The 21645-nt window shown below is 34.5% G+C and overlaps 6 protein-coding genes across 11 annotated transcripts; 4 read left to right on the forward strand and 2 right to left on the reverse strand.

The window, feature by feature from the left end:
* Nucleotides 1-414: 414 nt before the first annotated feature.
* On the reverse strand, nucleotides 415-2159 carry LOC145932622 (SRR1-like protein). Of its 2 annotated transcripts, XM_083031713.1 has the most exons (3): nucleotides 1714-2156; nucleotides 742-1471; nucleotides 415-647 (listed from the first exon to the last, which is right to left on the reverse strand). In XM_083031713.1, the coding sequence occupies exons 1-2, from the start codon at nucleotides 1920-1922 to the stop codon at nucleotides 754-756; spliced, it is 927 nt and encodes a 308-aa protein (XP_082887839.1). In that variant the 5' UTR covers nucleotides 1923-2156; the 3' UTR covers nucleotides 415-647; nucleotides 742-753. The 2 variants fall into 2 exon arrangements, with proteins under 2 accessions (XP_082887839.1, XP_082887838.1); XM_083031712.1 differs by having other exon boundaries at nucleotides 415-1471; nucleotides 1714-2159.
* A 588-nt stretch (nucleotides 2160-2747) lies between these two features.
* LOC145932619 (uncharacterized) lies at nucleotides 2748-5494 on the forward strand. The gene is made up of 3 exons (XM_083031709.1): nucleotides 2748-3088; nucleotides 3963-4292; nucleotides 4366-5494. Exons 2-3 carry the CDS (start codon nucleotides 4143-4145, stop codon nucleotides 5317-5319), a joined length of 1104 nt encoding a protein of 367 aa, XP_082887835.1. The 5' UTR covers nucleotides 2748-3088; nucleotides 3963-4142; the 3' UTR covers nucleotides 5320-5494.
* Nucleotides 5495-5651: 157 nt separating this feature from the next.
* Rpn10 (regulatory particle non-ATPase 10) lies at nucleotides 5652-7773 on the forward strand. Its single transcript, XM_083031716.1, has 6 exons — nucleotides 5652-5772; nucleotides 6038-6178; nucleotides 6259-6370; nucleotides 6445-6819; nucleotides 6949-7234; nucleotides 7308-7773. The coding sequence occupies exons 1-6, from the start codon at nucleotides 5678-5680 to the stop codon at nucleotides 7523-7525; spliced, it is 1227 nt and encodes a 408-aa protein (XP_082887842.1). The 5' UTR covers nucleotides 5652-5677; the 3' UTR covers nucleotides 7526-7773.
* Nucleotides 7774-8240: 467 nt separating this feature from the next.
* On the forward strand, nucleotides 8241-17012 carry LOC145932614 (rhotekin). 5 transcript variants are annotated; one of them, XM_083031700.1, is made up of 9 exons: nucleotides 10436-10976; nucleotides 11188-11835; nucleotides 14467-14657; nucleotides 14756-14965; nucleotides 15103-15282; nucleotides 15364-15458; nucleotides 15521-15735; nucleotides 15872-16142; nucleotides 16254-17011. In XM_083031700.1, exons 2-9 carry the CDS (start codon nucleotides 11644-11646, stop codon nucleotides 16454-16456), a joined length of 1557 nt encoding a protein of 518 aa, XP_082887826.1. In that variant the 5' UTR covers nucleotides 10436-10976; nucleotides 11188-11643; the 3' UTR covers nucleotides 16457-17011. The 5 variants fall into 5 exon arrangements, with proteins under 5 accessions (XP_082887827.1, XP_082887826.1, XP_082887825.1 ...); XM_083031701.1 differs by lacking the exons at nucleotides 10436-10976; nucleotides 11188-11835 and adding an exon at nucleotides 8241-8402 and having other exon boundaries at nucleotides 16254-17012; XM_083031699.1 differs by having other exon boundaries at nucleotides 10436-11835.
* A 205-nt stretch (nucleotides 17013-17217) lies between these two features.
* LOC145932626 (HIG1 domain family member 2A, mitochondrial) lies at nucleotides 17218-18054 on the reverse strand. Its single transcript, XM_083031719.1, has 2 exons — nucleotides 17919-18054; nucleotides 17218-17650 (listed from the first exon to the last, which is right to left on the reverse strand). Exons 1-2 carry the CDS (start codon nucleotides 18052-18054, stop codon nucleotides 17490-17492), a joined length of 297 nt encoding a protein of 98 aa, XP_082887845.1. The 3' UTR covers nucleotides 17218-17489.
* Nucleotides 18055-18425: 371 nt separating this feature from the next.
* LOC145932613 (NHL repeat-containing protein 2) lies at nucleotides 18426-21631 on the forward strand. The gene is made up of 9 exons (XM_083031698.1): nucleotides 18426-18609; nucleotides 18787-18953; nucleotides 19030-19189; nucleotides 19293-19708; nucleotides 19799-20028; nucleotides 20252-20477; nucleotides 20619-20816; nucleotides 20906-21019; nucleotides 21095-21631. The coding sequence occupies exons 1-9, from the start codon at nucleotides 18426-18428 to the stop codon at nucleotides 21488-21490; spliced, it is 2091 nt and encodes a 696-aa protein (XP_082887824.1). The 3' UTR covers nucleotides 21491-21631.
* The last annotated feature ends 14 nt before the right edge of the window (nucleotides 21632-21645 follow it).

Here is a 21645-nt window from a genome sequence, read left to right on the forward strand (position 1 = left end):
AATGTACACAACCTATACAATTCCTAAACGTTAAAATTAAAAGAATTATTTATTACAATTGTACATACAATTTTATATTTTTGGAAATAAGAGAGGTGTACAGAAAAATGGGTTGTATTTTTTTGTTGTTGGAAATAAGAGAGAGGTGTACAGAAATGTGCAGCATATAAAATTAAGATTTAGTATGATAATCTTTAATTAAAATCTTCATTTAGATTATCTTTACAGAAATACAATAAATACAGATTAACAGATAAAATAAAGAATATAAAGTAAACTATTTATATCATACTAATATTTTTAATATTTCTATTTCTATCTATTTTATTTTGGATCATGAGGCAATTTAAAACCTACGAGATCTGCAGTTTCTTTTATACTACGTTCACCTTTACCAGCGTATTGTTTATGAATATCTTTACATGTTTGTTGAGATTTCAAATAACAAAGATACGTCTCTGCTAAATTCTTCAATTCTTCCCTTGCTTTACACAAAACTTGAGACGTCTCTTTATGAGCATGAGCCTGTTCCAAAATATACTGTAACATTGCATTTTCTTTCGTACTCTTATTTTGCGAAATTCGGCGTAGCTCTCGCGCGAGAGAGCGAACAGTTTGGATATTATTATTCATTTTTTCGCTGTATTCTAAAAGTGAATGTAATTATTAGTCGTGCAACGATCGAAAAAGTCTATGTATCACGCTACAAATCGTCGTACAAGGATCAAAGAAAATAATTACATGCGTCGAATGTTATCTTGAATTTTTACAACTATTACACGCTACAGCTGGAATAATTTCCACGTCGTCCTCTAAATATTGCGGTTCCTCTCTACAGTTCCAGATATCCGCCGGAACTGTAAGCAATTTCTCTTTAGGAAAGATATGAATGCTAAGGCTGGCAAAAGCGTACTCGTATGAACATCTGGGTTCACTCTTGAAGAAATCTTCCAATTTAAATTCTGTAACATAAGGTTCAATGCGTTGTACGTAACCCGCTAGTCTCTGTATTTTCTTAGACGGGAAATCTTCAACTAGCCCTGCGAAACTATTAGATAGCAGAATACAATTGGTTAATCCTTCTCCCCAGTTCGCATAGAGAAAATTATTCATCAATGCGTGCGAACAGTGCGGCATGAAAACGAAAGTAGTTCTATCTTGGTGGATGATACGTTTGCCCTCCTCATTCGTCTCTATAATCTCTAGACCCAGGTTACGCAAGGTTTGCTCTTCGACGGGGCAAAACGCTGGATCGTACACGTGCACGCGAGCGTTGACATATCGCGTCTGCAGGTACAGCAGAAGGGCCAATTGATATTTCGATGACCTAGACTGCGAGAACCTCCCTAACCCGTAGCAGACTATCTCGGAAATACCGTCAGAATTTAGAATGGTTAGAGACTTCTTCAGCTTTCTACGAATAAAATTGACTAACGGCGTATCTCTGTACTCGAAAGCGTTGCGTAACGTGCTGAAAATCGCCGTAAAACGTGTTGCGATTAGAGGTTAACTCTCCGGATTAAAGGAGTTGGAGTTGGAGAGAGGCCTGTTCTTTTCAGCTGAACTGGCTGCACTACTTCAGAGTTTATCTTTTTTACCCCACATTGGAAGGAAAGATATAAACTCTGAACTGAGTTCAGCTGAAAAGAACAGACCTCATAGTTAACTATAGCGAACCTGTTTCGCGACAGTGAAACGAGACATGCGGCTTACCGAAAGAAAAGCTCCACCTCGTAATCCACCTCGTAATCCTGCGTAGCGTTCTCTGGAGTCGTGTCTCTGCGCAAATTTTTCTTTGTTTTATTACGATACTTTCGACGTCGATGAGTCACAAGTACAAAGTCGTTCTCCGACATGTGAGTTGAACCACTGGTTGAACACGTGGTGTTCAATGTGGCGATCTTCCGCTTCTTCCAGCACATGGCACATCCAGTTGACCGAGTGGACAAGATGCTAGTGGATAGAAATGCATTATGGATTATGGGATGCTCTTGCTACTTTTCTTTATCTTTTCCTCTCTCCTATTTCTGCCACTAGCATCTATGAACATTCTATGTTTTATGGGATGCGCCCTTGTTTATACTAGCTGTACGTTAGAACGTTAGATGGTACCACTGTCTGCGATCGCCGGACGATTATTGGGATTGGGTAGAAAAATTGCGATTGCATTTGAATCTCATCTCCGTATGAAGGCGTCTCTCCGTATTCTTTCCATATAGAACGCTTAGAAAAAAATTAAAATCTAATATTATTAAAAATTATGATATATTATTTATTTATTTTTGTATTTCGCCGCTGCTAATCAACGCACGATATATATATGTATATATATATTATTTCATGTATATATATATCGCATGCGACTCTGATACGCACGTTTATTCATTACAATATACTTTAAATGGATTTAATAAAAAAGGACAGTGAATTTTGTTTACGCAAATTTAACGCGACAGAGAACCCGAGATAAAATGCACTCTATATCTCTAAGGAAATAGATGCACAATTATTTCGGATATGCAATTTTCAAATGCTCACAATATAATATGTCGAGTATATATATAATATGTTATTACCGCGATATGTCCGCTTAGTATACGGAGACATCGGTTTTCAGGGTCGTCATGTTTCGTATGTATGAAGCGTTACGGGATAACGGGATGGTGCAAGGTAGTGGAAATGAGTCATTCGCTATTGCTCTCTGCGACCCGTATAACTGGGCAAATAAGTCGTAATCGCGCTGTCGCTTAGGACGACTGCATGTTTATACCGCGCATATAAACCGTGAATTGATATATAAAGTAAAGTTATATAAAAAAATTCTCATGTTTTTTTCTCTCGAAACGTTTTATCGAGTTTGCCACCGTATAGTGTGTGACTCAAACTTACAAATTTGTTTTTGATACGCATACATAATAATGTGCCACTACGAAATTTGGAATAATTAGCTACGCGTGTTGCACATAAAACAAATACTGTAGAACCTCTGTTATCCGAACATCGCTTAATCAAATGAACGTCCGATTATTTGAGCAGTGTCAGAAAACAATAATAAATTTATAACGTATTATTGTCACAGATTACGCAAGTAAGAATTTATAGATATCATATATATACCTAATATATACATATCATTAAGTATAGATTTTAGATATGTGTATCATTATAAGTCATTAAGTAGATCTTAGATATGTGTATAATAAAAACGAGTTATGTTAAGAAACATATATGTAAACTAACAGCTCACAAAAACTGAGAAAATATAGAATGAGAGGAAGACTAAAATTAATATAATTTGCATATTTGCGCACGTTCACAGAAGAATATATATTTATATTATAATAATATATTATATATATATATATATATATATATAAAATATAATTAAATTATATATACAATATAATTAATAATATATTACATATATAATATATATATGATATATACATATATATATTATATGTATATTATATATACATTAATAATATATATTATATTATTTATTATAATATGTGTATATATTATATAATAAATAAACTTCCTTCACTTTGAAACACAATCGTTTGATTAAAAAAAAATCAATTAACCGAACATTTTGTTCCGCGACTAGTTCGAATAACAAAAGTTCTACTGTATCACTTTTCATCCGAAAATTGAAATTAATAATTATGATGTTAAATATCGAACAAAACTTTATGCAAGAGTAAATAATATGCATAACTATGATAAGCGCATTATTCTTATAATTTACATATCTATAAAAGTATAACCATTATATATGACGCATTTTTAAAAATAATTTATAAATTATAATTTGTAGCGATTATTTATTACGTCATACAAGAATGACGTATAGAATAATATATATATATATATATATATATATATATATATACTAATGTATTTAATTTTAATATATATGAAATATTGAAATTGTGTTAGATCCTGCTGTATCCTTTCAGTGTCTCATAGATACATATATGTCACTCACCGTCTACAATAATGAGATCTGAACGGCGATGAATGTATAATGACGAAAATGTCGCTTAGTTACTTCCACGGAGGAAGGAGTAGCAAGTGTGTAAAAGGTTGTATCTGTCACACCTTGACTTCCGATTAATCGTCGATGTGATGTTGCCGTAATGTCCCTCACTTTGAGAACAAACAGATGGGCCTCACGAACAATCATTATATTGCATCTGGTCATCTGGAATGCCGTCGGTATCGTCCTTCTTCAAAAAGGCATCAGTACTTTGCAGAGAAGAATGCTGGAAACAAACCACATTATCGAGGTAATTATTAAAACTCGCAATTAATCATATAAATAAAATTATCTAAAATATATTTTTTATTTTTTTTTCACAGACAAATTCATCGATCGATTTGTCTATCGAATCCACGACGTTCTCTATAAAACACGCCGGAAATGAATACGATCTCGCCATAATTTCCGCCCAGCAACAATTGATCGATCGGAATGACGAGAAGATAATAATTCGGATAGATCCAGAATCGTCTTTAAATAATGACAGAAAGCACCCTAAATTGAATGTAATTAGACAAGCTTTGAGAAACGAGTTGGAAATCGCTTCGGAGGAGGAACGATCCGCCCTATTCCTATCAAATCCTCTTGAAAATTCGACGACTGACGATGAAAATTTGCGTCCGGAAAGTAAAAACGCGCCGAACAAGATCTTGAGGATAGTTCGCGACAGGGAACATATCTTCGGTAATAGAATCTCGAAAATCTTGAAAAATCTTTACTCGGAAGAGAATAACATCACGAGTAGTTTAGAATCCGCTTCGGAATCGAAGGAGGAGGAGGGCGAAAATAATCGCGATGACGCGACGAGGAAAGATGTTAATTCCGCGGAGGACGCGTCTACGAAATTATTTAGCCGCGAAAACGATCGAGTCGCGATGACTAATAACAATAATAATATCCTTCGAAGAGGCAGCAGCAGGATCAAGTTTTCCCACAACGGCGGGGCGGTGACCGCGGTCGCTATGGTCGCGATCGGGGCGATCATGCTGCTGGTAGGACCGATCGTGATCATCTTACGTATCCTGGACGAGAGGAGGCAAGCGAGGAAGCTGTACGCCTCGTCGGCCGTCCGCGAAGATCTGCCACCCACCTACGAACAGGCCGTCTTCTCCAGCGAGGCGCCGAGATACTCTACCCTCGCCTTGAACGATGATGACAATAACTCGCCGCCTCCGTCGCCCACCCTCACCACGTCGCATCTTCTCGAATCTCGCGATCAAGTAGTCACACCATGTCCAAAATTCGAGCATAACACGTCTTTAAGAAATCTTTAAGACATCTTTAAGAAGTCTTATGATATGATATCCAAAGACGTATCTTAAAAATATCTTAAATATATGTCTTATGCGCCGATTTTCTGAGACGTACACGTAGATTAATATTATATATTATATTATTATATTGTTACCTTTTTTATATAATACACAAGATGATGATTTATATATTTAATCGAAACTGTTCTCTTTAAATAATAAATAATCTCAAAAAAGAAAGAGAGAGAGAGAGAGGGAAGGAAAGCTGTTGATTATCACTGCTACGTAAAAGTTAGATGTAAAACTATAATTGAGAACTTAACGATGAGTGTTGCTCTTTAAATTTCACGCGCATGCGCACAACGCGAAACGTGAGTTGATGAAAATTGGATTAAATCGCCGCGCCGTCTCGCGTCGATTCGATCAATCAACAGTCAATCCATCCAACATGGTGCTGGAAAGTACGATTATATGGTGAGGCTTTCTTTTTAATTTCGATTTGATTTTTTCATCGCCTTTTGGCGATATTGCCATTGAATTTAAGAAATACCTGCTTACCTTACAAGTAGAATTGTTTTAACATTTTGATTCAATTTTATATATACGTAGAAAAGTTAATTGTATTGAAATTTTGAGGTTAGCGTGATGACAATGACGTTGACAATCTTACATAGGAGCCTTTGAAATATTTGCTCTTAAATGATTTTAAGTTGATTAATCTCAACCTATATATGTGCAGCGTTGATAACAGTGATTATATGCGGAATGGAGATTTCGTACCTACTCGATTGCAAGCGCAACAAGATGCTGTCAACTTGGTGTGTCATTCCAAGACTCGTACGAATCCTGAAAACAACGTGGGTCTCATAACTCTTGCCAAGTACGAGTCAGATATATTGACAAGTATTGTGGACGTAAAAGTTTATCGCAGGTTAAATGTTAATCTCTTTATCTTTTTAGCGTTGAAGTACTAGTAACACTTACGAGTGATGTCGGCAGAATACTGTCTAAGCTTCATCAGGTTCAACCCAGTGGAAAATTGTGTCTCATTACAGGAATTAGGATTGCCCATGTACGTACAACTTATTTGGCTTGACTTTACAAATATATCTGTCAAACATAAATTAATGATTGTAAAATTTATAGTTAGCATTGAAGCATCGACAAGGCAAAAACCATAAAATGCGTATTGTTGCATTTATTGGAAGTCCAATAGACATTGACGAGAAGGAATTAGTGAAACTAGCCAAACGTTTGAAAAAGGAAAAAGTGAATGTTGATGTTGTAAGTTTTGGTGAAGAGAGTATCAATAACGAAATACTGACAGCCTTCGTGAATGCGTTGAATGGAAAAGATGGTACTGGAAGTCATCTCGTCACGGTTCCACCAGGACCACATCTATCAGACGCCCTGATCTCGTCTCCTATAATTCAGGGTGAGGATGGAATGGGTGCAGCTGGGATGGGTAGCGCAGCATTCGAATTTGGTGTCGATCCAAACGAGGATCCCGAACTTGCATTGGTCAGTACCTAAAATAAATTCTTATTAGTGTTTTCTGTAAGAATAATGATTCTTAAGAAAGAAGAATTTTTCTATTCTGTAAGAATAATGATGATTTATACTATTAATTATGATTTCTCTTTCTCTTAGGCATTACGCGTTTCTATGGAGGAACAACGGCAACGGCAAGAAGACGAGGCACGTCGAGCGCAAGCAAATGAGACTACCACGAATAACCAACCGGAAACTATAAAAGAAGCACCCAATGAGGAGGCTATGCTAAAACGTGCCCTCGCTATGTCTCTTGAAGGATCAGAAGATTCGACTGTCGCTACTGATGACACTGCTCCATGCAGAGGCAACGTACCAGATTTCACTAATATGACAGAAGAGGAACAAATTGCTTTTGCTATGCAAATGTCCATGCAAGATCAACGTAAGTCTTTGATCGATAAATCAATGTATTAATAGTCATTTCGAAATCACTCACTTCTATTATCATTATGTAGAAGAATTAGAGTCGCAGAAGGAAGAAGCAATGGATGTAGAAGAAGATTATGCAGCTGTCATGTCAGATCCTGCTTTTCTTCAATCGGTTTTGGAAAACTTACCAGGCGTAGATCCACAATCCGAAGCTGTTCGCCAAGCTGTCGGATCGTTACAACAAAATAAAGACAAAGAGAAAGAGAAAGAAAAAGAAAAAGAAAAGGATAAAGAGAAGAAATAAACGGCTTCTTTCTTAGTTCAATCATATTCACACTTGTGATTAAATTTGAGATTTTGCATTATTATGTATAATATAGCTATCTCTGTCTTGCTTATAAAATATATTATCAATTTATTGAGGAACTGCCTAACTCTTAATTGGCAATATTATATACGCGCATTTTCGAATAATTTGAAATGAATTGAATCGAGTAATGATTCAAAATACGGTATATTGTATCATTTAAATACATATTTTTAAGAATTTCATTCTCTTGAGCAAATTTAATTTACACATCCTTGGGCTGTAATAAATTTCTCAAATAATTGTGAAATTATCTCTAAATTCTTTCATTCATCACTTACATACATAGAAGGACACTATAGTAAATGTATATATGCATGTACGTACATTCACACCTGTTGCCTCCCTTTATTGGCCTCTCTTTAAGCTGGTGAAACAAATATATTTTGTTTCACTCTAACTTATTGCACTAGTTCATCAGTGCAGCTAAAAAGAACAAACCTAATATTCAATAACGCGATAATTTCGATTTAAATATTTCATAACATTTTGAAAAAATATAAGGGAAAGAACTAGAAATTATATTTTAATATAATTATAAATTAAATTTATTTCTTAAAAATATATATAACCATAACCCTTTTTATTTTAGTTTTAGTTCACATGGAAATTCACCGTAAGTTGATCCTAACGGTGCACATTCGCCATAAAGAATTCAAATAACAAAATGGCACCGCGGAGGAAAAGCGTTCAAACGTCACGCAAGTCGTTAAATAATGTTTCTTACAAGGAGAATAATTATTTATCCTGCTTGAACGACTATCAAACGAGAGTTCGTAGGCGAGAGAGCATTAGAAACGCAAGAAGTTATGTGGTGAGTTCAAATTAATGAATTTCTCTGATTTTGCGATTACTGATGAGAGTGATGTCGTTCGTTGATTTTGCATTTAAAGATATATTGCATTTTTCATCAATTCGGATTTGTTCTTAGCTTGTTATACGGCAGAGATTAATAAATATTGACTTGGGTTTATTTTATTAGATTCGCATATTTATTGGAAGAACATGTGAAAATAATGATCCAAAATAGGTTATGCTTGGCAAATTTATCAAATGTGAATGCTTGCACATTTGGAAAAATTATGCTAATATGCAGTTATAAAATTATAATTGTATGCTATAATTATAATATTGACATTGCTCTCATAAATATATGATGTTTTTATTTAGACAGAAAACACAAAGAACATGTAATTATTATATAAATAGGTTACGCTTGGCAAATTTATCAAGTGTGAACGCTTGCACATCTGGAAAAATTATACTAGCGTACAGTTATAAAATTATAATCTGTGCACAAAATATAAAAGACAACTGTATAACGGTACATAATAATTGCATGTTCTTTGTCTATTGTCTAAATGAAAACATCATATAATTATATGAGAGCATTGTCAATATGTTATAATTATAGTATACAATTATAAAATTGTAATTATTGCTCTCATAAATATATAATGTTTTCATTTAGACACAAAAGACAAATGTAATTATTACGTATACTATTGTACAGGTATTTTTTATGTTTTGTGTGTGTGCATATTTGTGCAGATATATATCTTACAAGAAAATATTTTTTATACATATTAAGAGATTGAAATTATAGAGACACTTGATTGTTTGTAAAATCAAGGAATAGATTTGTGTTTTATCTTGTAGAAGAAATGTTAATGAATTCTATTATGGATTTTACTAAAAGTATACTTTACTAAAAGTATATTTGTGTTTTGTAGAACACGTAATACACATTTCATCCTACTTATATAATAATTTATCTTATTATTATTATAATGTATCTATTATTTTATCTTATTTGCATTATATAATAATTATGAGAAATATATAATTTATTTAAGGCTCCTGGGTGCTCACCGCGGCCATATTGGATTGTGACGTCAGAGGCGAGAAAGCACACGCTGAAAATTCTTAGATGCCATTTTTTAATGAAAAGATATTTCGATTAAACAGCACTTCAGATGGCTTTAGCACACTCTTAAAAACCCCCGAAAACTATCCTTTTCCCTTTATAATCAATCAACAGCTGTAAAATGTAAAATGATCGAGATATCAGACTTTGACATGCGGAATGACTGCGCATGTGCAAAGACCAGACGGACTGGGCTTCATACTATTACATTTTACAGCTGTTGATTGATTATAAAGGGGAAAGGATAGTTTTCGGGGTTTTTTAAGAGTGTGCTAAAGCCATCTGAAGTGCTGTTTCATCGAAATATTTTTTTATTTCGAAATGGCATCTAAGAAATTTTAGCGTGTGTTTTCTCGCCTCTGACGTCACGATTTCGACATGGTCGGAAAGGAGCCAGGAGCCTTAAATAGAAATTATGAGAAAATATATAGATATGCACAGATATCAAGAGAAATATAACGATGTTAAGATTAACTAATTCTAATATATATTTTCAATTTTTTCTTAATATATATACATATATATTATAATATTCGATAAATATATTATACAATGATAATTATAAAAAATAATTATCTATCGTTATTAACAAAATAATGTGCAATATGAAATAATCAATGGTATACTTAATATATTCATCGCTGTAATGAAACAAATCTACGAGCACTATTCAGTGCGTTTATAAAAATTTCGAGGGAGCAAACGCACACACGCTGGAGTTATTTCGTAGATAATTACGCGATAATTACTCTAATGCACACAGTCAAGCGCAAAAAGTCGGCGGATGCCGTTTGACGTGGGCGATTCCTCATATATGCTCGCTCCGCTCTCTTATTCAATCTATTGTCGGTTAACGCCGGTGGTCCCTCCCCCTTCCTCCCCCAACCTCTTCTCCCCTTCTTCCTCTATGCTGATTTACCGCGTGCGGTGCGTAGTGCGTCCTGTTGATGCTTACACAGTCGAATGGTCGAGCGTCATTCAGTATTAGTCGGGTACTCTTGGGGACGCGGTGTCTCTCGCTCTTCTTCCCTCTTTTCTCTCTCTCTTTCGCGACAGCATCACAATATTTTAGTTTTCCCTCGTACAGGATTTTGCGTTCGAGTACACCGTATCTAGTCCGATCTAGTCGCGCTACATCCGGCCTTACCAAACCGCCCCCCGTAACTATAATATCTGGTATAATAATTGTTTTCTCTCGCATCATCCACGTGAAAGATGTCTCGTCACACGAAGACCAGTGGATGATCCGCAAATGCGTAGAACATCGAGGGAGACGTGGTTTTTTTCATTCGACTGATGGTGAATCATGATACACGATTGGGCGTCGACTATTACCGGAAGTGGAGAACAGAACAAATTTGGCGGAGAGGAGGCGAACAAGGGAAACGAGTTGGAGCACTTGTTGTTTGAGAAACGAAAGGCGAAACGACATCTCTCGCTCGCTTGTATCGCGCGGAGGCGGTTTGTATCGTCACGAGTTATTTTGTACTACTGACGGAAAAACGTAGGACGGTCGAATCTATCTTGTTTGCGATTATTTTCTCTCGCAATCGGTATATATGATTAAGCCACTCATGTTAACAAGGGAACGAGAGAATTCAAACGAGAAGAAGAGAGTCTTCGAAATAATGTGACATTTTCTTTTTTTTTCATTGTTTTACGCAAAATTTAGAGGTCAGAAAGCATATATATACATATTGAACGATAGAGAGGTGGATGAACAAAATTTTGAAGGGAACCTCTCCTCCGTCTACCTTGGCTTCGATTTTTTTCCCGAGAGAGAAGCAGAGGACAACCTTCTCCCGCTCTCGCTCCTGTTTGAAATCTTCGGTCAAGGCTTCGAGGAAAAAAAACCGGCCCACGTGTATCCATTTGCAAATAAAAAATCAGCTTGTGCAAATCGACTGTTCGCTCGTTAACACGTGCATATTCTACGCAGAGAAACTGGAAATGCAATTCCAGAGAGTGGACTTGTGATCCATGATTGTTCGTCCGCAACGATATGCGTCTTCGAGATCGATCTCGCTCGCAAGTTTCTGGAATTGGAGCGATCTCGGTATTTGATTATACGAGTTAATATCGAATAGCACCGAAGTATCGAAGAAGAAGAAAAAAAAAAAAAAGAAAAATGGACTCCTGCTTCCCGCATTTGACGATATTGAGTCCGCGCAACACGAATAAATCGAGAGACGAGGGATGCAACGTCGTAATTGCCGAGGATACCCGCATGCAATCGAGGACCCCGACCCTCCAGGGAAAGAATGACATCTTTCAAGATTTGGATCTGTATTACGTTCGACAAATTGCACGAAATTCGAAGGTAGGATTTATTATTTCGCGATAGAGTTTGCAAAATATTCGTCGATCGCTTGTCTTTCAATCGAACGATAGATGTCAAATCAGAATTTCTGAAAACGCTGGTAAAAGGTCCTTTTTTTTTTATTTTCTCGATATTACTGATAGATCTCCTTTAATAAGCCACGATTAAGAGATTTAAATTTGCGTGAAGAAGAGTCGAGATTCTCTATATACGCGCGATGTGATGCTGCGTAGAGAGTTTCACAGAAGCCGACAGTTTCCTCACAAGTTGTCCGTATTTTTAGACGTCGTGTGTGATATCGCGTCTTTCTCGGTCGACCATACAAATGGCAATGTCAAACGGATTTGAAATCTCAACTATATAAGATTTTAACTGATAAACTCCGGCAATCTTAAACGAGATTCACTTAATGATGAGAGTAACAATTATTCATTCTTTTTTATTACTTGTATACATTTATATTATTTTAATTATCTTCAGTATGGCAATTTAATTTGAATCGATTTCCTACGACCTTTTTATATATTTGTTGCGATCTTCGAGCACATAGAGTGTCGTACGTCTTAAAGAGATTTACACGAGAGAGGAAAAGGATGCGTGTCGCGACGACTATTACAGGCACAACCGGGGTATTGGATTTCTGGCGACTATTTTCGGCAGACAAGCTGTGTCTCGGGAAAGCGTTGGCAGCGAGAGAAAGTGATCGAGGGGGAATATATGTAGAGACGAAGGACAACGGGATCGAAGGAACAAGATAGAGCAAAACCGGAGAAATGTCTTATGTTAACAAAACAGAACTTTGTTAACGTTTATATATGTCATCGTAAAGTATAAAAAAAAGTCACAATTTTATATATACACTGAGAGAATTTTCTCTTAGAATTTACCCTCGAAAATCAGGGTAATCGTGGGACAATATGGTATGGAAAGAATTTTATGAGAATTTCTCCGAATTTCTACTATGCAGTTTAGTAAAATTAATCAAACATGTTTTATATTTTATTGTGATAGATATTATTTTTATTGTGATAAATATTAATCAGAGAAATTCTCAAAATTTTTTCCATATATTGTCCCACGATTATCCTGATTTTCAGGGTAAATTCTAAGAGAAAATTTTCTCTGTATATATACAGGGATATAAAAGAGTAGCGAATTTATTACATCGCACTTATACGTGAACTCGTTTGTCATACAGTGCGCATCACAACGAGTTTCATCAAGACTCGTTACAGCACCGAGGTCAGGGATTAAATGTGGCCGCGGTTACCCTTGCGTCGTTGCAAAATTCCTATTCGAGTAGAGGAATAAACGCCGTGACCTTATGATGTATTCCTGATAGAACGCGCACCTCGAGGTGGCGAGGTAAAAGGATGTGTCACGCCAGCATCAACGGAATACGAAATCGCTCGTTGCGCGCACAATGAATCATCTTCATTATTGATTTTACTGATGCGTGCGTTATTTTCGGATTATACGATTCATTCAGAGTTATCAGGAAAATTCATACGCATGTCGTATATATATAAAAAAAAATTCTCGTATGATTCAGTCGGAGATATCGGGAAAATTCATACGCATGTTATAAAAAAACATTCTCTCAAGGGAGGAATTTTACATTTAATATTTTATAAGAGAGAAATGTGGAAGAAAAAAAGTTAGAGCCTATTCCAACGACGTATAGGATTTTCGCCAGGATGAAACCTCTACGTGATTTCGTGCACGCTGACTATAAAACGAAACTAGCCATACGGATCGATACTTCGTGTTGTTAGCATTCGGTTCCCCGAGGGTGGAAGGAGAAGCGTAAGGAGGAGCCAATTTGTCGAGGTGAACGTCATCCCCTCATGCATTCGGCCACTTCCCCGAAGAGTCGTTATTTCAGTCCGATTCTGCCGCGTTCTACCAGCGTTGTGAGAATCGCGCCGATTTATTTACGCTTTCGCGAAGTTTGTTTCTTGCCTCGTAAAGTGGAATTTTCATTCATCTATTCGTTCGTATCGCGCGTGTGGTTCACGTGGACGATAAAATAGTAGGTTTTTTTTTACACATACATGTCGAGATTTCAAAAAGCGACGAATGAGAAGACTACGCTCCCTCAGGTTGTTACATATATCGTTTCTTCATTATATTAAATATGCAATAATATTATAAAGTTTATAATGCATCGTTGAATCGCGCAAAGTTCTCAAATTGATACGGCTTTGCGAAGTCTATGGATATCTCGCGGAAGGCTCGTAAAATGAGTAAAATGATTCGTTCGCAAAAATATGTAAGACGTTTCGTTAGGTATGCAATCCGATATTATGAACGTGTGATGGCCACGTGTTAACCAGACAGTCGTCGTTATTGCTGACACTTTTTTTGCTGATTTTTTTCGATCGTAACTATCGGTCGTTCTTTCCTTTTTTTTTTGTTTACGCTTGTACATTTAACACCTGCCGACACCTGTGCGATGAGATTATGCTTTCCGAAACTATGTACGACTTCATGTCCGAAGGAATTTTCGAATAATTTTTTTAAAAATTCGTATTAAGATTTTTTAAGATGTATGATTAATTTTTCTTTCGCGAACGCTCGATAGACCGAGTTCGAATTATTTAATAAAATGCTACGACATATGTGTTACAGGAACACGATCTCGAGCAGAAGATCGAGGTGGAAATCAAGATGAGAGAAGGCTCGGCGAGACTTTTGGCAGCCGCAAAGCATCGTGCCCAAAGCTTGGAAGCCGCCAAAGCATTGCTTACATCGAACGAGAGAATGTCGGTTTACATGGCGGAATTGCAAAGTCGTCGTCGCGAATCTATTAAAAAGCCATGGTTCGTTTTTTTCCTTTGTAGAAATAACAGAAAGAATACGTAAAAAAAAGAAATGTAATCGTCGTCCTAATAATAATTATATTTAACTCTATTTCTAGTGTTCCTGGAACTACGGGGAGGCTATCGATTTCGGATCTTAGAATACCGTTAATGTGGAGAGATTCCGATCACTTCAAGAATCGCGGAGATCATCGTCGATTCGCTGTATTTTGCTTAGCGCGATTAGGCACGGAAATCCACGACACATCCTTATTGTGTCCTATTGACAGGGCTCACACGGATATCAGTTTTCCCGACGTTCTAATATTGTAAGCTTTAACAACTCTGACACATTGTCCTTGTGAATTAGAATTTATTAATTTGACCCAAGCATAAATTAAAAAGTAATCATGCTACTCAAAGAATGTAATAATTTTGCATTTATATATAATCTCTTTGATTCCAGTAACAACGTGCCTGCTGAATTTGAATTAGTCTTAGAAATCTACAGCCATGTTTTGCAAGAGGATTTAAGCATCGCTAGCACGCCAAGAAGAATAAAAAAAACAATACACTCGTCAATCTCGAAAACTGTTGGTAAAAAACTCGCCGCCTCTCTTCGTGACGAATTCAGTTCCGCCAAATCGTAAGTTGTTCTCTTTTCTTTTTTTAATATAATTTATAATAAATATTATACATTATATTATTAGACACTGTCTCTTTTCAGTGGGCCACACTTTGATTTAGTAGCTCGTGCAAAACTGACCTTAGATGACACGGACGATAACATTCACACGCATGACCTTGTCATTAACAATATCGGTGAGTAATATAAAAAGTTCGGCATGTTTGAAATACTTAAATCGCGTTTTTTCTTTTTTCAGAGCATAAATATCACTCTTTGCCACTTTTCGGTCACTTTTGTTGTCGATTGGCGGCACAACCGGACTGTATCAGCAAGGAAATAAGCATCAGCAATGTGAAGATAGACAATCAAAATTGTTGGGCCCGTTTGCAAGGTTTTTGTATCAAAATATGGGAATCGAAAAAACATGCAGAAGAAGGTCAAAATCCAGAGCATGTCATACCAATTAATAAAGTTAGTTGGCAACTTTGTATTATATATATATATATATATATATATATATATATATATATATATATATATGTATACTTTTCTATAGTCATTTTTTCATATTATTTCATCTATATAATTGTTTCTTCTATATTTGTAGAGAACATCCATTCGATTGTCTAAAGCTTCCACTAAAGAACTTTTGATAAATAATTCTGGCAATAGCATAAACAAACTATTGTCCATTAAATTTGAATCAAAGGAGGAAGCTCAAAAATGGTTGATGCTCTTATCGGCACACATTAATGACCACTTAAGATGGAAACATGCTGCGGAAGTTGTTCAAAGGGTGTCTAGCATTGAAAGTACAAGAAATTCTTTCATCAGCAATAAAAGGCAGGGCTCTTTATACGACGAGACACCTTTAATTGGTAAATGTGTACAATTATTATATGCGTCAATTTACAAAATTTGATAAATAATATTTCAGAATCTCTAAAAAAATATGAACTTTTTGTTAACTAGTATATCTTTCATTACAGAATCAATCCCATCGGATTATACTTCCGCAAGACCTACTGTACAAACAATTTTTGATCTCACACCTAGTACTAGTCTAAGCAGTTGTAGTTCCACAAACAGTTTGACAAGCCTGCGTTCCCGTTCACTGAGTATCAGTGGTGCGTTTAAACAAAGTGCCATTACATTAAAATCTCACTTAACTTCTTCTAATAAGAATATGTAATGATTTTATGTACACGATTATGCACGATTCTTTCCGAAGAATCAACATGTCCGACAAGTACAGAATAATTGCATAAAGAGATGAATATGCTAGAGTTTTTCAATTTTCTATATATCAGACTTTTCTACAATCTGGTATTGATACATCTGATATATTAGAAATTGATATATTTAAATATCACAATTTTTAAGTCAAAATAAAAGCTAAATCTAAATATATACATACTGTTTGATTGGATGTGACATCTTTCTCAATTTAAAATACATATGTAGCAAAATACATATTATAGCAATATATAAGAAAAATTGTAATTTGGCTGAAAATGATATGTTAGTAATACATATCGATTAATAATTCGATATGTATAAAAAAACTTGTTGGATGTAAAAGAGTACAAAAGATTTCGATTTTTAAATGGGTTCTCATTTTTTCTTTTCTACTTTTATAATATAAAGCTTTATTACTGAAAAAAGTATAAAAGCCCTATCATAATGCTTTTATGAGTTTATTAAAAAAATAAGAGCATTGCAATATTTAGTATGGCTGTAACACAAGAATACACATATATCTATATGTGTAATATATAGAATTTATAATATAATAATGATAATAATAACATTTATACAGTCATCTATGTGTTTATTTTTGAAAATCCTTATGCAATTTTAAAAGAATAGATTATAAGAAAATCTAGTAAAATATTCTTTTTTTATATATATTATATTAATGATAATTGTGGATACTTGCAAAAAAAATACATATTTATCATTTTTGTTAATTTTGGTTTAATAATTACAATTAAAAATATATTTTTATATTTACAGATGGTACTGTGAATGGTTTTTCTCAATCCATATTGTATTGCTAATTTATGAGTCAATCCATACTGTATTTGCTAATTTACGAGTATAATTTAGGAGAGACAATATAATATTTACTCGGATACATATTGCATCTAATATGACGTAAGAGTATTTTATATACTATAACAGATATTAATTGGTATTTATATAAATGAATGTTATATAATATCTTAACTTGATTTGCGTATCAAAAAAAATCCTGCAACTATGCAAATGATGGTAAATGCTTGAGCGCCAACACGCGCACGCATCATATATTGTTGCATCTGTGTTTTTCCTCTAATAAAGCTGATAAGTCCAACAGTTAATGCTGCTGTTGTTGCAAGAGTTCCTAGAGAAATATAAATCTACTCTAAAACATTTTTATAGTCTACGTAAATCTTTAATAACACTTCTCCAATATATTTCTCCAACAATTTTCTAATATATATTTCACAAAAATAACCTAGACAGCTTTCAAAGAATAATGCAACGCTCTTTGTAGAAATAAATAAATAAATATATATATTTATTTATTGAGTTTCTTTTTTACGTTTCTGATTATAAAATAAGGAGAAATTAACCGGATGAAATTTTAGCCCCGTTAGAGGTTACTTTACCTATAGGTACAAGTGGATTCTCTCGTGTTTTACGTTTCGCTTTATCGAGTATCGTCTCGCCTACATGACTATAATCGCTGTCCAAGTCCTCTCGTACTTTCACCCAATCCAATTCTTCTGGTTTTGGAGCGGACATATTCGTCGTTTAATGAAACTTGTGTCAGATACCTTCTTGCCAGAGAATCTACCACTGTCACAAAATGTTTATTTGTGTCCACATGCGGAAGAGCATCAACTCGCGTCTCGTGAACAGTCAACAATAGTATTAAATTAATTCTTCGAATTCCATATTAATCATTTAAAGATCAATATAATCTTTTATCTTCTCCCCTCCTTTTTCCGGTCAATTCCTTCCATTCCGACATTAGTAACGTAAATACGATCATATGATGTCATTGAGTATTCAGTGTTGTTCCTTGTCCCATCAAACATCTCCGCGAGAGAGACTGTAATTTGTAATTGTTTGAAGAATTTTATTTAACTATCGACTACTTTTCGTATCCATTTATGTGTGGACTCGTAAATAATAAAATGAACGCGCAGGAAGTAGTCGAGGAATTGACGCAAGTTTGCATTCAAATGCGCTCTCATCTAGATGACTTTGCGGAACAGAAGGATAAAGAGAAATTAATTCTAAAACACATAAAGCGTTTCGAAAATACCGGAGTGGAAATTCAGGATTTTTCGAAAGGTAATTTCTTTGTCATTTGTAACTTTAAAAACGAATAATTATTGCTAATTTATGGTAAGCAGCAAAGTAAAATATGATATAATTTTTATATTTTATATTTATATTCTATATTTATATTAGTATATATAAATTTATTATATATATTTTTATACGTCCTTGTGTTTTTACATATTACAGGCTTGGAGTGGTTCAATGTGTCGGAAGGATTATCATTGGCGCAGCACTTGAAGGGAAAAATTGTGCTATTGGATTTTTTTACTTATTGTTGCATCAATTGCATGCATGTTTTAGCTGAATTAGAGGAGGTTGAAAAGAAAATCTCTATGGAAGATGGTCTTGTTGTGGTAAATATTATTTTACTAGGGAGAAATTTATGAAAATAAATTATGACAGTCGCAGTTGATAACTTTTCTGTTACAGATTGGAATTCACAGTGCAAAGTTTACAAATGAACGTAGTTCAAAGAATGTCTTATCTGCTGTGCAGAGATATAATATCGAGCATCCTGTGGTAAATGATGTGACATTAAGGATGTGGAACAATATAGGAATTACATGTTGGCCTAGCCTCGTCATGCTAGGTAACTTCATGTACTTTTTTGTCTTTTTGTATATTAGATTTAAATATTATGCTATTTTTTTGTGTGAATCTTGTTATTGCTATATAGTTAAAAATTATTTCAGGACCTAGCGGTCAGCCATTGGCTGTATTCGTTGGTGAAGATCATAAAGATGAAATACTCTTATATGCAAAAGTGATGATAGCATATTTCAAATCCTTAAATCAAATATCGAATCATAGTCTTCCACTTAAGCCGGCGTATCATCTTTTACCATCTTCTAAAAATGGCTTATTGTTTCCTGGGAAATTAGCAATTCTTTCATCTGAACAAGGAATAAAACTCGTCATATCAGATAGCGGCAATAACAGAATTGTCATCGCAACTGAACATGGGAAAGTGGAGCATATTATAGGTGGATGCAATCAGGGTTTTAAAGATGGCGATTTTAAAAATGCCAGATTTAATTCACCCCAAGGGGTCTGTGTACTTAATAATACAATCTATATTGCGGACAATAACAATCACGCAATTAGAAAAGTAAGGAGAAAAATATGTTCCTCATTCTTCATTCTCGTATTTTAAAATATTGATTCTGTATTTGTATTATCAGCATTAATCACTTTTTAGATAAATCTAAGCGAAAAAAATGTAACTACCATAGCTGGTACTGGTTTACAAGGTCACGACCGTCAAGGTGGAAAATGCGGTACCAATCAAGTTTTATCATCCCCTTGGGATGTGGCAATATATCATCACGAATATAAAGATAGCAAAGTGCCAATCTTATTAATCGCCATAGCGGGTACTCATCAGATCTGGGCATTATTTTTGGAAGACACTATTTGGTGGAAAGAAAAGTGAGATATTATTTATGTAATATGATTTTTAATCCTAGAAAACAAACTAACAGATTTGAAAACGCCCCATTTAAGATATAAAATAGTAATATTTTTGTATTTAATTTTAGTTTCTTTCTCTTGTAAAATACGTAAAGTAAATGAATATTTCTCCTTTGCTTGAGTAATTCTTATTAAGAAAAGATTTAATATTTAATATTTTTAAGAATTTTCTATATTTTAGGAAATACACAGCAGGCACATGCGTTGCCATTGTCGGAAGTGGCCGGGAGGAGAATCGTAATAACAGTTATCCTCATGCCGCTGGGCTAGCACAACCTTCCGGTATCGCAGTCGTTCAAGAATATAAAACTGCATTTTTGGCAGATAGCGAAAGCAGCGCTATAAGACGATTGCATTTAGATAACGGTCGGGTCTCCGCCGTTTGTGGAGGAGACAAAAATCCCGCGGTTTGTTCTATAATAAATATTTTTTATTTGTTTTGTCGTTTGTATATAAGCAAAAAATATGTCGGTTTTCATTTAACTGATAGCGATATATAAGTTATGGGGCGATAATGTTTATTTTACCCTATTTAATTTATATTGTAGAACTTACATTCTTTTGGAGACGTAGACGGAAAAGAATATTCGGTTAAACTTCAACATCCATTGGGTGTAGCATGGGATCATGTGAATAAACGAATTTATATAGCCGATACCTATAACCACAAGATTAAAACTGTAGATACTACAACGGGATATTGTAAGACTTTATTTGGTGCGGGGAAACCTGATCGCACATTTTCCGTAAGTCTCGTTATGTTTTTTAGAAATATAATTTCAAAAGTTAATTGCAAATACTTTAATGTAATAATTTTTCAATAATTTTTTATCAGTTCAATGAACCAAGTGGCCTTGCTCTCAGTCCAGATGGTAATATTCTTTACGTAGCAGATACCAATAATCACGCTCTCAAGATTATTGACTTGAAAAACGAGAAAATTTCAACTGTAAGTATATCTAAGCTTTCAAAATATGATTTTATATATGTATATTACGACATATGTATTAATTTTATCTTTCAGATGGCTATTACATTCGAAAATGATTCAAATAAAAATATTGATAATACATTTACTTTCGATACGTCGATTAATACGAATGGTGGAGAATTAAATATTCTATTTAATATCGTATTTTCAAATAATTTGAAGTTAAATGCAGACGCGCCACAAGAATGGCACGTGTCCTTACCTGTTAATACGTGGACAGCGAACTCTTTGACAGGTGGACTTTCAACTCCTGTATCGGTGAAGCTTCCTGCAGATGAAGCGCAAAATCAATTGCGCGTTACATTGAACATAATGGCTTGCACAGTCGACACGTGTGTACCATTGAAGCTGTCTGTACTGTTTAACGTGCATCGAAGAACGGATGCACCGATAATTGTGACTGAAGAGAAAGAACTCGTTGTTGGCTAGCGATTATAAATTTTATAATTTTAGTACGTGAAAAAATATACATAAGTATGTTATCATCTATATAAATTTTATAAAATTTTTAATGTTATTTTTTAATTTTATTCTTCAAGTTTTAATATATCTATACGTTTAACGATTTAATTGACTTTCTCTAA

This window comes from Prenolepis imparis, unplaced genomic scaffold (genome assembly GCF_030444845.1).
Source record: "Prenolepis imparis isolate NDT839.2.m4 unplaced genomic scaffold, iyPreImpa1.0 SCAF_2, whole genome shotgun sequence".
Lineage (NCBI taxonomy): Eukaryota > Metazoa > Arthropoda > Insecta > Hymenoptera > Formicidae > Prenolepis > Prenolepis imparis.

Excerpts from the sequence above, each read along its gene's own strand:
- LOC145932622 (XM_083031712.1), bottom strand. The coding sequence starts at position 1,922 with ATGTGCTGGAAGAAGCGGAAGATCGCCACATTGAACACCACGTGTTCA. Across the intron at positions 1,472-1,713 it reads GAGGTGGAGCTTTTCTTTCG|CACGTTACGCAACGCTTTCG; the intron begins GTAAGCCGCATG and ends GGCGATTTTCAG.
- LOC145932619 (XM_083031709.1), top strand. The coding sequence starts at position 4,143 with ATGTCCCTCACTTTGAGAACAAACAGATGGGCCTCACGAACAATCATT. Across the intron at positions 4,293-4,365 it reads AAACAAACCACATTATCGAG|ACAAATTCATCGATCGATTT; the intron begins GTAATTATTAAA and ends TTTTTTTCACAG.
- Rpn10 (XM_083031716.1), top strand. The coding sequence starts at position 5,678 with ATGAAAATTGGATTAAATCGCCGCGCCGTCTCGCGTCGATTCGATCAA. Across the intron at positions 5,773-6,037 it reads CTGGAAAGTACGATTATATG|CGTTGATAACAGTGATTATA; the intron begins GTGAGGCTTTCT and ends ATATATGTGCAG. Across the intron at positions 6,371-6,444 it reads CAGGAATTAGGATTGCCCAT|TTAGCATTGAAGCATCGACA; the intron begins GTACGTACAACT and ends TAAAATTTATAG.
- LOC145932614 (XM_083031699.1), top strand. The coding sequence starts at position 11,644 with ATGGACTCCTGCTTCCCGCATTTGACGATATTGAGTCCGCGCAACACG. Across the intron at positions 11,836-14,466 it reads AAATTGCACGAAATTCGAAG|GAACACGATCTCGAGCAGAA; the intron begins GTAGGATTTATT and ends TATGTGTTACAG. Across the intron at positions 15,283-15,363 it reads GAATTCAGTTCCGCCAAATC|TGGGCCACACTTTGATTTAG; the intron begins GTAAGTTGTTCT and ends GTCTCTTTTCAG.
- LOC145932626 (XM_083031719.1), bottom strand. The coding sequence starts at position 18,054 with ATGTCCGCTCCAAAACCAGAAGAATTGGATTGGGTGAAAGTACGAGAG. Across the intron at positions 17,651-17,918 it reads GAATCCACTTGTACCTATAG|GAACTCTTGCAACAACAGCA; the intron begins GTAAAGTAACCT and ends ATATTTCTCTAG.
- LOC145932613 (XM_083031698.1), top strand. The coding sequence starts at position 18,426 with ATGTGTGGACTCGTAAATAATAAAATGAACGCGCAGGAAGTAGTCGAG. Across the intron at positions 18,610-18,786 it reads AATTCAGGATTTTTCGAAAG|GCTTGGAGTGGTTCAATGTG; the intron begins GTAATTTCTTTG and ends TACATATTACAG. Across the intron at positions 20,478-20,618 it reads GAGGAGACAAAAATCCCGCG|AACTTACATTCTTTTGGAGA; the intron begins GTTTGTTCTATA and ends TTTATATTGTAG.